This window comes from Berghia stephanieae, chromosome 2, assembly GCF_034508935.2.
Source record: "Berghia stephanieae isolate SIO BIC M18660-M18661 chromosome 2, UCSD_Bste_1.3, whole genome shotgun sequence".
In the NCBI taxonomy this organism is placed as follows: domain Eukaryota; kingdom Metazoa; phylum Mollusca; class Gastropoda; order Nudibranchia; family Aeolidiidae; genus Berghia; species Berghia stephanieae.
This window is the reverse complement of record NC_088361.1, coordinates 44,127,646-44,142,728: the sequence shown is the minus strand read 5'-3', so window position 1 is coordinate 44,142,728 and position 15,083 is coordinate 44,127,646. Positions and strand designations below refer to the sequence as shown.

At 36.5% G+C, this 15,083-nt stretch overlaps 1 protein-coding gene across 1 annotated transcript in view; it reads right to left on the bottom strand.

The window, feature by feature from the left end:
• Nucleotides 1–15,083, bottom strand: part of LOC144964950 (26S proteasome regulatory subunit 6A-B) — a 52,780-nt gene that overhangs the window by 26,728 nt on the left and 10,969 nt on the right. Inside the window, exons 5-9 of the mRNA XM_078899759.1 lie at nucleotides 14,798–14,860; nucleotides 14,103–14,149; nucleotides 13,802–13,892; nucleotides 12,769–12,841; nucleotides 6,426–6,635 (exon numbers count right to left, since the gene is read on the bottom strand). Coding sequence (XP_078755885.1) covers nucleotides 6,426–6,635; nucleotides 12,769–12,841; nucleotides 13,802–13,892; nucleotides 14,103–14,149; nucleotides 14,798–14,860 — 484 coding nt within the window. The remainder of the gene's footprint in view (nucleotides 1–6,425; nucleotides 6,636–12,768; nucleotides 12,842–13,801; nucleotides 13,893–14,102; nucleotides 14,150–14,797; nucleotides 14,861–15,083) is intronic.

Genomic DNA, 15,083 nt, shown 5'->3' with positions numbered 1-15,083 from the left:
TCTCTCTCTCTCTCTCTCTCTCTCTCTCTCTCGCAACCATCCATTAAATCTTTACAAGAACTAAATTTATGTTTAATGATAAGAATGGATTTATACTAGTAATAGTAATATATTACATAATACCAATACAAAACTATGTTCCTGTTATTTTTACACTTTGCTTGCGTTTGACCGATAGACGGAGACACTTTCCTCCTTTTTGACAAATTGCTATTATTTATCACTGAAAAAAAAAAAACACTCACCAAAACCACTACATCATCTCTACCACCACCACTATTACAACCACCACCACATCATCATCCCTACCAACACTACTACTACAAATAACACCACATCATCCCTACCACCAGTACTACTACAACTACCAGCACATCGTCATTCCTACCACAACTATTACAACCACCACCACACAATTATCTCTAAAAGACCACCACTACTACAACCACCACCACATCATCATCCCTACCACCACTACTACTACAACCACCATCACATCATCATCTCTAAGACTACTACTACTACTACTACTACTACTACTACTACTACTACTACTACTACTACTACTACTACTACTACTACTACTACTACTACAACTACTACTACTATCACCACCACATCATCATCCCTACCACCACTCCTACTACAACCACCACCACACCATCATCCCTACCACCACTACTACTACAACTACAACCACATCATCAACCCTACTACCACTACTACAACCACCACCACACCATCATCCCTAGCACCACTACTACTACAAATAACACCACATCATCCCTACCACCACTACTACTACAAATACCACTACATCATCATTCCTACACAGCTACTACAACCACCACCATACAATCATCCATACGACCAGTACTACTATAATCACTACCACATCATCCCTACCACCACTACTACTACAACACCACCATCATCATCCCTACTACAACCCCCAAATGTAATTACACTTTCAACTTTTGATCTTCACAATGAAAAATTTTCTCCTTTTATGTGACCAGTCATTCTCACCCCTGATAGCTATTGATATAAATTTGTCTATATTTTGTTTTTAGCACCTTTCTTTTGTGTGTTATTTGCTCTCAATTGCAATAATAAGTACTGAAACAATATTCCATATTTGATATTTTTCAAATCCTTACAAAGCCCTTGACGTTGATTTGTATCTCGTCCGCCCAAGTTTTCAGGCTTTTTTTAATTTGCCTGGTGCATCCCTGGTAGTAGTAGTAGTAGTAGTAGTAGCAGTAGTAGTAGTAGTAGTGTTTTTGTGGGAGGAGGAGGAGGAATTTTATCTAACTCGCAGCGTCCGAATTATCTGTTTTTGTTTGTTTTAAAGGGTTTTACAGCGCTTTTGACACATCTATGTCATATCAGCGCCAGTAAAAAGGAAGAAATTGGATAGTAAAAAACATTCTAGATTTACAATTGAAATGACATAAGAAAAAGTAAGACAAAGGGGAATGGTTTAAATAGGGAACAGATGTAGATTCCAGGAGCACACTATCAGTGTACTCAGTTCAGATCATCTAAAAGTCTCATCCAGACACACGCACAAGAACCCTCTAAGAGGAATACACTACAATGTTTTGTTTGTTTTGTCAAATGTGAATAAAAACTGGTCCCCGGGCCTTACCACGCCCACTTTGTCCGCCATCTTGGAAACCTCTAAATAACGATACCTCCGGATAACGACATAAAAACTCGGTCCCGTGGCATGTCGTTATCGGGAGGTTCCACTGTAGGTATCCCAAGCTACTGCTGTTAACAGGTGAATGTTTCTTCACAAATCATCAAAAATGAGGTCTCTTTGAACAGCCTCTCTTTCTCTTGAATTTTAAGTTATTGGTTTAAAAAAAAAAAAAAAAAAAAAATATATATATATATATATATAATATATATATATATATATATATATATATATATATATATATATATATATATATATAATATTATATATATATATATATATTATTATATTATATATATTATATATATAATATATATATATATTATATATATATATATATATATATATATATAATATATTATATATATATATATTATATTTATATATATATATATATATATATATATATATTATATATGTATATATATAGTATATATATATATATATATATATATTTTTTTTTTTTTTTTTTTTAAACCAATAACTTAAAATTCAAGAGAAAGAGAGGCTGTTCAAAGAGACCTCATTTTTGATGATTTGTGAAGAAACATTCACCTGTTAACAGCAGTAGCTTGGGATACCTACAGTGGAACCTCCCGATAACGACATGCCACGGGACCGAGTTTTTATGTCGTTATCCGGAGGTATCGTTATTTAGAGGTTTCCAAGATGGCGGACAAAGTGGGCGTGGTAAGGCCCGCGGGACCAGTTTTTATTCACATTTGACAAAACAAACAAAACATTGTAGTGTATTCCTCTTAGAGGGTTCTTGTGCGTGTGTCTGGATGAGACTTTTAGATGATCTGAACTGAGTACACTGATAGTGTGCTCCTGGAATCTACATCTGTTCCCTATTTAAACCATTCCCCTTTGTCTTACTTTTTCTTATGTCATTTCAATTGTAAATCTAGAATGTTTTTTACTATCCAATTTTCTTCCTTTTTACTGGCGCTGATATGACATAGATGTGTCAAAAGCGCTGTAAAACCCTTTAAAACAAACAAAAACAGATAATTCGGACGCTGCGAGTTAGATAAAATTCCTCCTCCTCCTCCCACAAAAACACTACTACTACTACTACTGCTACTACTACTACTACTACTACTACCAGGGATGCCACCAGGCAAATTAAAAAAAGCCTGAAAACTTGGGCGGACGAGATACAAATCAACGTCAAGGGCTTTGTAAGGATTTGAAAAATATCAAATATGGAATATTGTTTCAGTACTTATTATTGCAATTGAGAGCAAATAACACACAAAAGAAAGGTGCTAAAAACAAAATATAGACAAATTTATATCAATAGCTATCAGGGGTGAGAATGACTGGTCACATAAAAGGAGAAAATTTTTCATTGTGAAGATCAAAAGTTGAAAGTGTAATTACATTTGGGGGTTGTAGTAGGGATGATGATGGTGGTGGTTGTAGTAGTAGTGGTGGTAGGGATGATGTGGTAGTGATTATAGTAGTACTGGTCGTATGGATGATTGTATGGTGGTGGTTGTAGTAGCTGTGGTAGGAATGATGATGTAGTGGTATTTGTAGTAGTAGTGGTGGTAGGGATGATGTGGTGTTATTTGTAGTAGTAGTGGTGCTAGGGATGATGGTGTGGTGGTGGTTGTAGTAGTGGTAGTAGGGTTGATGATGTGGTTGTAGTTGTAGTAGTAGTGGTGGTAGGGATGATGGTGTGGTGGTGGTTGTAGTAGGAGTGGTGGTAGGGATGATGATGTGGTGGTGATAGTAGTAGTAGTTGTAGTAGTAGTAGTAGTAGTAGTAGTAGTAGTAGTAGTAGTAGTAGTAGTAGTAGTAGTAGTAGTAGTAGTAGTAGTAGTAGTCTTAGAGATGATGATGTGATGGTGGTTGTAGTAGTAGTGGTGGTAGGGATGATGATGTGGTGGTGGTTGTAGTAGTGGTGGTCTTTTAGAGATAATTGTGTGGTGGTGGTTGTAATAGTTGTGGTAGGAATGACGATGTGCTGGTAGTTGTAGTAGTACTGGTGGTAGGGATGATGTGGTGTTATTTGTAGTAGTAGTGTTGGTAGGGATGATGATGTGGTGGTGGTTGTAATAGTGGTGGTGGTAGAGATGATGTAGTGGTTTTGGTGAGTGTTTTTTTTTTTTCAGTGATAATAATAGCAATTTGTCAAAAAGGAGGAAAGTGTCTCCGTCTATCGGTCAAACGCAAGCAAAGTGTAAAAATAACAGGAACATAGTTTTGTATTGGTATTATGTAATATATTACTATTACTAGTATAAATCCATTCTTATCATTAAACATAAATTTAGTTCTTGTAAAGATTTAATGGATGGTTGCGAGAGAGGAGAGAGAGAGAGAGAGAGAGAGAGAGAGAGGAGAGAGAGAGAGAGAGAGAGAGAGAGAGAGAGAGAGAGAGAGAGAGGAGAGAGAGAGAGAGAGAGAGAGGAGAGAGAGAGAGATGTGTCCCTCCCTTCCCCTTCAACCATCAACTTGCTAATCAAAGAACACCACTGGTCGTCTGTGTCAATTGTGACATCTGGTGCCATTCAGTCTGGCCCGACGTCATAAAAACGGGACCGTCACTAAATTTCGCGAGACTATTGCACTGGTGTCAAAATATGACATAAGACATAATGTAGACCTGTAAATGAGCTCTATAAAAATTGACTGAAACTGAAACTCTTCGTAATTCGCCGTAGCGGTAAAATCCAAAGAATCAAAATGAAAGGTAAACAGCAAGCTCACTTGAGCAAAGCAATGGCAGAAAACTAAATTGCGAGGGAATTAATTAGGCTACTTACCATTGTTCCTTGTAATTAGGTACCCAATCAGTGAAGAAACTTAGAAACGGTCAACCAGTTTGTTTACAACATGAGGTAATCGAGATGTGCTTGTAGCAATCATTTAACTTTCGATTTGAAGGTGTCTCAAGTTTAATTCTATGAGGTGTCTACATTACGAACTTCCGGTGTTTCGAATTTTTCTTTCTCATACTTTTCCTGTCCTTCAAGTAAATGTGGTCAATTTTGGCTTAGACGAAACAGTGAAATTTATCGCTCGGCGGCTCAGTTAAAATTGGCTACGACAGGTTTCGAAAGTGAAAAAATAATTTCACGAAGGCTGTGTGAAAATACACTGGGGTGTGTTCAGACACGGCAATTCTAAAAAGCGTCGCTTAGCCTTGGCAATATATATCCATCATTAATATAAACGGCCCATGAGCTATGCGTGGGGCTGTGGAACATTCCTAGTTAACTTTACAGTCAATCGACTACGATTCATGAATTCTTTCTTTATTCTTTTCTTTCTTCCCTTTTTAAAAATATTTGAATTTGACGAATTGACTGATTTCAGTTAATTGACTGAGAATTTACAGGTCTAATAATGGTGATTTTGTGGTTTTGAGGGAAATGTTTGACACGGCAAATTCAGCGGAAAATTTCTGAGAAATTCTCAAAATCACTGTTTATTTATCAAATTTTTTTTTTTAAAAAAGGAGGAATTGTGATGGGGATGGGCATAGATAAACTACCATTTAGGTGCCCAAATATTCGACCGGCGGTGACAGCCCAAATTATTCACCCGGCGAAAAAGTTCCGGCTCAAATCTCCATCTTTAAAAAAAAATTATTTTTTTTTGGAATAGTGACGACGACAAAAACCGGAGGTTCCGGATTAAAACCGGCTGGTGGTAAAAAAAACGGATTTCCGGCTAAAACCGGAAAAGTGGCATCCCTGTACTACTACTACTACTACTACTATTATTATTATTATTATTACTAATACCACTACTACTACTTATTATTATTATTATTATTATTATTATCATTACTAATACTTCTACTACTACTACTACTACTACTACTACTACTACTACTACTACTACTACTACTACTACTACTACTCTACTACTACTACTACCACCACATAATATCACATTTTCCATGATTTTGTGTTTACTTGCTTACACTTACATTTATACCTTGGTTTTTATTAATGCATATCAGCCAAGATTCGTCAAAAAAAGCTGCGTTTTCATTGGTTTCAAAAGCTGCGTTCTCATTGGTTCAAGCAGGAATCGTTTTTATAAACTTTGAGTACTCATACTCGGTATTTTTAGTATCAGATATCTACGAAAACTGCCGAAAATCGCCAAAATGATGTCGTTATTCAGAGGTTTTATCAAAAAGTGCGTCGTTATTTGGAGGTCCTCTTTACTGATCTTAAATAGAAAAAAAATCGGGACTACGGGTCAATGTCGTTATCAGGAGGTTGTCGCTATTCGGAGGTGTCGTAATCGGGAGGTTCCACTGTATGATAATGTCTGAACTGTCTGGTTTAAATTCATATGACACTGACCTATTGGTAATTTTTATATGGTCATTTATCCATTGTACCGTTGTACCTTGATGATATCTTTGACTTCACTTTTATTTTATGGTATGTTAACCACCCTAACTTTTTTCATGTGGAAATGTTTTACCACTAATTGATGCATGATCGTCCATAAAATATTTTATTGCATTCAAATATTTCAATTTGGTAATCGCGTTGTGGATAAAAAACTGTGCAACTCTAATCCAAGATTTTCAAACCTATTAATCAGCTTCTATTATTATCCTTTTGCGTAACTCTGTCATTCTTTATAGCTATGTATCCTCAATTATTTATGATATAATGTATACAATAAAAACTAGTAAAAAAATAAAATTGAAATTAAATATAATCAAAAAGATATTTCTCACCAATAGCATCCAATTCATCAATGAAGATAATGGTAGGCTCCTTTTCTTTAGCTAAAGCAAATGCATCTCGTACCAATTTGGCACCATCTCCAATAAACATTTGCACTAACTGTGGTCCAGCCAATTTCAAGAATGTAGATTTTGTCTGTGCAGCACATGCTCTGGCAAGCAATGTTTTACCAGTACCTGGAGCCCCGTACAGCAGTACACCTGACAATATATTTAAGGGTGCATTATTATTGTGATAGCATTCTTATGTTTAAAAAAGAAAAAACAAACAAAAAGAAAAATTAAAAGGGAGGAGGGGTAAAAGACCAGCTTGTAAATAGCAAACATGATAGTGATATGCATAACAATTGAAGGCCGATTTTCCAAAACTCATTAAGTCGATTTTTCTACTTTTTGAGATTTCCATCCATGATATAAATTGAAGTGTAAACTTTATTTTAAGCATCAATGGGCACAAGAATTTCCTTAGATTTGTATGAACTTGAATAATGGAGTTGATCCATTTTGGAAAACAACTCTTCAATTGTATTAAGCCAATTTGATTTCTGAAAAGAAAATATAAAACTTTTGTGAAATACATGGCCAAAAAAACAAATATCATGAGAGCACAGCTGAATGTAATTCGTAATCATTAATTTAACGCAATTCTAGAGTATCTTAGAAGAAGACCAATAACTTTCATTTAACTAACAGGTGACATGCAGATATAAAAATTATTTACATTGTTTCATAAGTTCAATTTATTGACTACCCAGTTTGGAACAACTTTGCTTACTTCATGGTCTTCTCAAATTCTCCATTGTGACATATCTTTTTAGCTGAACTAATAAGCCGCATTCACTATCCGTGTTTACAAAAATAAACTGAATATAATCTTAAGCACGATAAAGCTAAAGGAGCTGTTATGAAAGTTATGGACAAACAGCCTTAAATAATTCTCTGACCTACACCTGGCAGATTATACATGTGGTTTGTTGTGAAAGATGTAAGCTCGTAAATCAGTCATGGCTGATTCAAGAAGATCAAATTACAAGAAAAAAAAAAACAAGGTTCTAATTCAGGAAAACAAGAAGTATGCAAAAGAAACCATTGAGAAATTGTAAAAAAGTTGAAATGTATTTAATTTTGCATAACTCTTTGTGGGATACCTGAGTACCCAAATATCAGTATTCGATTACGTTATTTCAAGAATAAAAAGAATCACTTCGATTCCAAAATGGCTGACTATTGTTGACGTTTTCTACTTAACAAATTATCATTAGCAATCTACAATACACTACAAATGGCGACGAGGATCTAGAACCCAGATAAGTGCAATAACGTTTACATGTATTTTCATTCTACCAAGCCATAAAACTATAATCTATTGACAGACTACTACCATCTATTGAGCTTGCATTCTCCAGTCTTGTACGTGTACATACCAACATGCCAAGACCCGACACCTTCAACGAAGGACTAGAGTCCTTCACAAACTATAAAGAAAGACTGGATGCGTTTTTTGTTGCAAACGACATTACCGAACAGAAACAAACAGCAACTCTGCTATCATCCATCGGGGCTAAAACGTACAACACACTACGATGTTTGACGTCACCCGACCTTCCCTTTAGTAAAAGTTACGAAGAACTTTGCAAACTGCTGTCCAACCATTACTGCCCCCCTCCACTTGAGATAGTTGAAAGATTCAAGTTTCATAAACGCAGTCAAGCGATGGACGAATCTCTTCCTGATTTTTTAGCATCCATAAAACGGTTGGCTGAACACTGCAAATTCGGAGACAATTTAAAAATGTCTCTGCGTGACAGATTTGTTTGCGGAATACGCGATGAAACCATACAAAAGAGACTCTTGCAAGAGCCAAATCTCACTTTAGAATCTGCAACAGCTTTGGCACTTGCAATGGAAACTGCCCAGCGAGATGCAGCGGAAATCCACACAACAACATCCGGCAAATCAACAGCTGATCTCAACATTATAAAAACAAATCAGCCTTTACCTACTAACAGAAGACATAACTCACAAACATACCCACCGTGCCAATCATGTGGGAAAAATAACCAAAGGAGAGCCGACTGCTACCTCCGTGATGCAGTGTGTAAGTCATGCAACAAACAAGGACACATTCAGAGAGTGTGTCAGGCCAGGAAGGGCAGCCAACAACAGAGGAGAGGAGGAGACAGAACCTCACAATCCCGACAAGTTCACGAGCTAGATGAAGACAATGTTTCCGAAGATAATTTTACACTGGAAATGTTTCACATGGAAGGAAACACACCAAAAATAAAGGTAGACTTGCAAATCAATAATATTCCTACAAAAATGGAAGTTGACACAGGATCTGCTGTTTCAGTGATGACGAAGAGGGACTTCACAAAAACATTCAAAACCTTCCCAAATTTGGAAAAGACAGCTGTTCGTCTGAAAACATACACAGGTGAAACCATTATTCCACTGGGAAAAATTTCAGTTCATGTAGAACTCAACAATCAGAAGAAAATACTGCCACTCCTTATACTTGACAAAGGCAGCAATCCTATTTTGGGAAGAAACTGGTTGGCCGCTATAAAACTGAACTGGCAGAGCATACATCAGATGACGACACCTAAAGATAGATTCAATACAGAAAAATTGAAAGCTCAGTTTCAAGATATATTTTCAGATGGAATTGGAAAAATAAAAGGAATAGAGGCAACACTTCATCTAAAAGAGGGAGCCCTTCCCAAATTCCACAAAGCCAGACCAGTGCCGTACGCCTTAAAACAAAAAGTTGAGAAAGAACTAGACAACTTAGAAGAACAAGGGATAATCACAAAAATTGCAACCTCGGATTGGGCCACACCCATCGTACCCGTATTGAAAAGCAATGGAACAGTGAGAATATGTGGTGACTTCAAGGTAACAGTCAACCCAGCACTTAACACAGAGCAATACACAATGCCAAAAATGGAAGACATGTTAGCTACTTTGGAACAAGGTCAAACATTCTCTAAAATTGATCTGAGACAAGCATACCTTCAGCTCCCTTTAGACAGCGCGTCACAAAAAGTAACAACAATCAACACGTCAAAAGGACTGTATTCCTTCAACCGTTTAGCGTTTGGTATTTCTTCGTCACCAGCAATTTGGCAAAAGACAATAGACACAATCCTCCAGGGAACACCCGGAGTTCAATGCAACCAAGATGACATGATAGTCACAGGGAAAACAAACGATGAACACTGGCAAAATCTGCTACTAGTCCTAGCTAGACTTCAAGAGTATGGACTGAAGGTCAATCTTGAAAAATGCCAATTCTTCCAAGACGAAGTTATCTTTTGCGGTGTCAAAATAACCAAAAATGGCTTGCACAAAACCGAAAACAAGGTCAAGGCCATCATCGACGCACCACAGCCAACAAACAAAACACAACTCAGATCATTCCTCGGGCTTGTAAATTATTACCACAAGTGGCTGGAAAATGTAGCTCAAATTGCGAAGCCACTGTACAATCTTCTACAGGATAACACAAAATTTGAATGGTCAACTGAAGCTGATCATGCTTTCATTCAAATAAAAACAATGATCGCTTCGGACAAAGTCCTCATGCGCTACGACCCCGATCGACCATTGCGACTCGCCTGTGACGCTTCACCATACGGCATCGGCTGCGTTCTCTCGCACATCACACCAGAAGGCGACGAAAGACCTATTGCATACGCCTCAAGAACCCTCAATAAGGCAGAACAGAATTACTCCCAACTAGACAGAGAAGCTCTAGCTATCACATGGGGTGTTAAAAAGTTCTTCAATTATGTATGTGGCAGGCACTTTACACTAATCACTGACCATCAGCCACTCAAATACATCTTCTCGCCCACAAAACCAGTCCCTGCAATGTCTGCAGCCAGACAACAGAGATATGCAATTTTCCTTTCAGCCTTCGACTACTCAATCGAATACAGGAACTCCAAGTCAAACGCTAATGCAGACGGATTTTCACGATTGCCTTTACCCACCACAAACTCAAGTCAAGAGGCCGATTCAGCAGATGAACTATTCTATACAGAAGTAATAGAGTCCTTACCAGTCAACGCAGCAAACGTTGCCAAAGAATCACGCCACGACAAAACACTGTCACAAGTCATACATTACGTCCAAACTGACAGATGGCCAAACACAGTCAACGAAGAACTGAAACCTTACTTCAACAAACAAAACGAACTGTCAGTGCAACAAAACTGTCTCTTTTGGGGATATAGACTCATCCCTCCACAAAAACTGCATGCAAAAATCTTAAGTGTTCTTCATGAAGGACACATTGGTATAGTCAAAATGAAAAACTTGGCTAGGGGATACTTCTGGTGGCCTGCTATTGACAAACAAATCGAGGCAACTACAAAAGGGTGCCCTGGTTGTGCTTCAGTTCAACCTGATCCACCGAAAGCTCCTCTTCACCCATGGCACTGGCCCGACAAGCCATGGCAAAGAATTCAAATAGACTTCGCGGGACCATTCATGGGATTAATGTTTTAGTGGTCGTCGACGCCCATTCCAAATGGGCCGAAATAATACCGACATCCAACGCCACATCCATTTCAACAATCAATATATTGAGCAATCTTTTTGCAAGATTTGGTTTACCTGAACAGCTCGTATCTGACAACGGTGTGCAGTTCACATCCAATGAATTCAAATCCTTCACAAAGGTCAATGGAATCAAGCACACCCTTAGCACACCCTACCACCCAGCAACCAACGGGCTGGCTGAGCGAATGGTCCAAACTTTCAAACAAGCTATGAAAGCTTCAAAAGATGAGAAGGGTACCATCCATACCAAACTGGCAAGATTCCTGTTTGCTTATAGGAATGCACCACACACCACAACAAACGAGAGCCCAGCATCACTTATGTTTGGCAGACATCTGCGAACTCACCTAGACATCATTCGACCAAGCATTCATACAAGAGTATCTTCATGTCAAGACCGTCAGCTTCGTACTCACTCTTCTGCCAACACCAGGAACTTCGACAACGGAGACAACGTCCTGGTCCGAGACTACCGCGGACACCAACGATGGCAACACGGCGTAATACATGCCCAAACGGGAACACGCACCTTTGAAGTCAAAACAGCTCCCGGAGCCATATGGAGACGACACTCCGACCAAATTGTTCACACAAACGCCCCTGCAATCACAAGCAAACCAGCACCGGCACCACTATTGGACATCGTCCCAAACTTCAGAACGACAGAGATACCAACCATGGTTCAAACAACCCCAGCGAATGACCGAGATCCAAATTCTACGCGGTCACAGGTCGAGGTCCCGCCCTCACCACATAGAGAATTCCCAAATTCTCTAAGTCTCTCTGACAACATGTCACAGAGAACGCAATCTCAAAACAATCACAACACTACAAGTGCACCTTACACTACGAGAAGTGGTCGCAACGTGAGAAAACCAAACAAATTCACACTGTAGGCAGGGCCATTTATAAGCCTTAAGCTTCGACTATAATATTGGAAGAAATATTTGTGACGTTGCGACCACAAACATAAAAACACTTTGCATCTACACAGCCGCACGAAGTAGACACTAGTTAAGACTATTAGAGTCCATTACTGTGTTTTCTTTTATCATTATGAACTGTTGACCACTTCAACTAGTTTAGTACTACACAGAAGAAACACTTTTTCTTACTCATCATTGATATATGAGATAATTTTTTTTTCCCTCGTATGCAAACATTATTTTATTTTTTTTTCTCATTTACTTAATTAATCATTTAAGCTGTATAAAACAAATGTAAGAATGAATGAACCATTATGTAAACCAAAACGAGCGAAAGTATAATAGCTCTTTTTTTTTTTACATCATCTAATTTTTTTTTAAGGGGGAGATTGTGGGATACCTGAGTACCCAAATATCAGTATTCGATTACGTTATTTCAAGAATAAAAAGAATCACTTCGATTCCAAAATGGCTGACTATTGTTGACGTTTTCTACTTAACAAATTATCATTAGCAATCTACAATACACTACATTATTATATAATGCAAAATTATCATATGTCTGAAAAACACCTCGGATGAAAAGTCTTAAATAATCCAATCTTATAAGTATATCCCTGTGAAATGTCAATATACAAGTGATGGAATACTGCTGTCCGTTCATATATAGTTTCCAGACAATGGTTCAAAAAATATATAAATAAATAAAAAAAAAAAAAAAAAAGACGAAAGAAAAAGCCCAAACCTAGGAGTTATAAAGAAATGCGTTTGCCCAAATTTATTACCTATAGAAAATATCCAATGAGTAAAAAGAATATAGATATCTTATATAAACATACCCTTTGGAGGTTGGATCCCCAGAGCTTCAAATCTCTCTTTATGTGTCATTGGAAGAACAACTGCCTCAATAAGCTTAAAAGAAGAAGGAAAAAAATAAATGCATTGGCAGCATACCAATTGCGACAGTTTCATAAAAAAAATTTTTTACGACAAAAGCAAATATATTAAAGAATTTGCACTAAGTCATAACTTTCTACTTTATTGATAACTCTTTTACTCATACTGTCAGGTTGTGTTCTTTGGTTAAAATCACAAAAACAGTTGATTAGCATACTAAAACATAACAGAAACAGCATGCTTTGTCATGCTGTTACTTCCAGAAAAACGCTCAATTTGATTTGAAAAATCAATTAAAAATTACTCAAGACTTCAGAAAGTTTGATTTTTTTAAAAGAAAGAAAATATGGATAGTAAAAACATTCTAGATGTACAATTAAAAGGACATGAGGAAAAAGTAAGACAAAGGGGAAATGGTTCAAATAGGGAACAGATGTAGATCCCAAGAGCACACTATTAGTGTACTTAGTTTCAGATTACCTAAAAGTCTCACACCAGCAAATGTTCCCACTGAGAGGAATGCACTCAAATGTTTACAAAACATATTTTAATTTATAAAAAAAAAAAAATAACAGTACATAACAGAGAGATGATTTACAAAGAAAAAAAGATCATTTCCCAAAACTATAACTATACATTTGACTGTTTCGTTCCCAGCCAAGTTCTCCAGCCAGGGTCAGGACAAAAGACAAAGACAAAGAAAAAGACAGAAAGCACGTTGGAAAACAGATAGAGGGGTATAGAAGACATGGAAAGTACCTCCCTGCCCACTATGGGAGGTCAGGAACCCCACCCAGTTAATAATATCTGAGCAGGTTTTAATGATAAATAATAAAAAATATGAATACCAATTGTATTCTGATTCCTTGGAACTTAATTTTTACTTTCTGATCATTTTTTAAAAGGGAATATTAAATTTATTATATAAAACAAACTCTGAATTAACAGATCAAAGACGATATTTGCATTAGATACCTCTTGAATCTGCTTATCAAGCCCACCAATGTCAGCATATTGTTCTGTTGGTCTTTCATCAACCTCCATGGCTTTCACACGTGAATCATACCTATAAATATCAAAGCAATATTGAAGTTATCAAAACATAATTTTTTTTTGTTTTCTTTTCCCATAAAAATTATCGCAATTTTGTACATGTATAATTCATCAAAGTAAACAAAAATATCACTATTTCAAATTCAAGTTCTTGAATATTCATTAAGATTATATCTAAATACGCCTTTAAAAAAGAGAAAAAAACATGCATACTCATACTTACTCAGCAGGAAGAGTTTCAAGAATAAGGTAAGAATCTTTGTTTACACCCTGAAAATATAAAATGGAAACAAATTAATTTCGTTGAAATAGTTTTCAAAACAAGACAAAAAACTACATTTACCAAATGTATATATAGTTGCCAACTTTATAAAGAGTAAAAATGAATGGTCTTGCATAACCAATTTGGCCTAAATGCTACATCAATCATTCTCAAATATATACAACAATGGTATGGTGTGAATTAAATACTACCTTACATTAATTACCTCCCTGGTATTTTTTGAGGTTTAAGTAAAATATTTCTTGAATTTCTGAATGACAGGAAAACCTATTCATAAAAATATTATATAACATAATATTGCCATATCCAAATGAAAGCTCCTGGCAAAAGGGTGGTTGCAACTCATTCAAATTATAATTAATACTGAAATGCATATTGTGTGTGAATATCTAAAATGAAGAAATTATATAAACAAATTAAAACAACAGGACTTGACTGTAGCTGTCCTGCAGTTGTGGTTGTCCATTGGTCACAATGTTATATTCTGATATAGTTTTGCATTGAACATATTTCAACACAACAATTAGCAATAAGGATTAAATTAAAACATGTCAAACAATATCCGTATGCAAACATGCTCTCCTTTGAGGTAATCAAAGCTGAATTGAAGAGTAAATCAGGAATTTATGACTTACAACCAGATCTCCAGGTTTCAAGTTTTCAGCATCCACCAATCCAATCACAGGTAAAAAGTAAGTCTGAAAAAATAAAGTAAAAGGAAAAAAAAAGAAGAGAGATTAGGGTGACTGGCAATAATTTATTATATATGCGTCCTATGGCCCAGAGTGAGTAACTGGTGGTGTAAAAAGTCACTTGCTACATTGAAAGGACATGACCTGGATTTGATTTTTAAGTAGATACTTAAGTTTTTTTACTCAGAAGTCCAGAGTTTTGATAACTATAACAACAAAAGCAAAGACA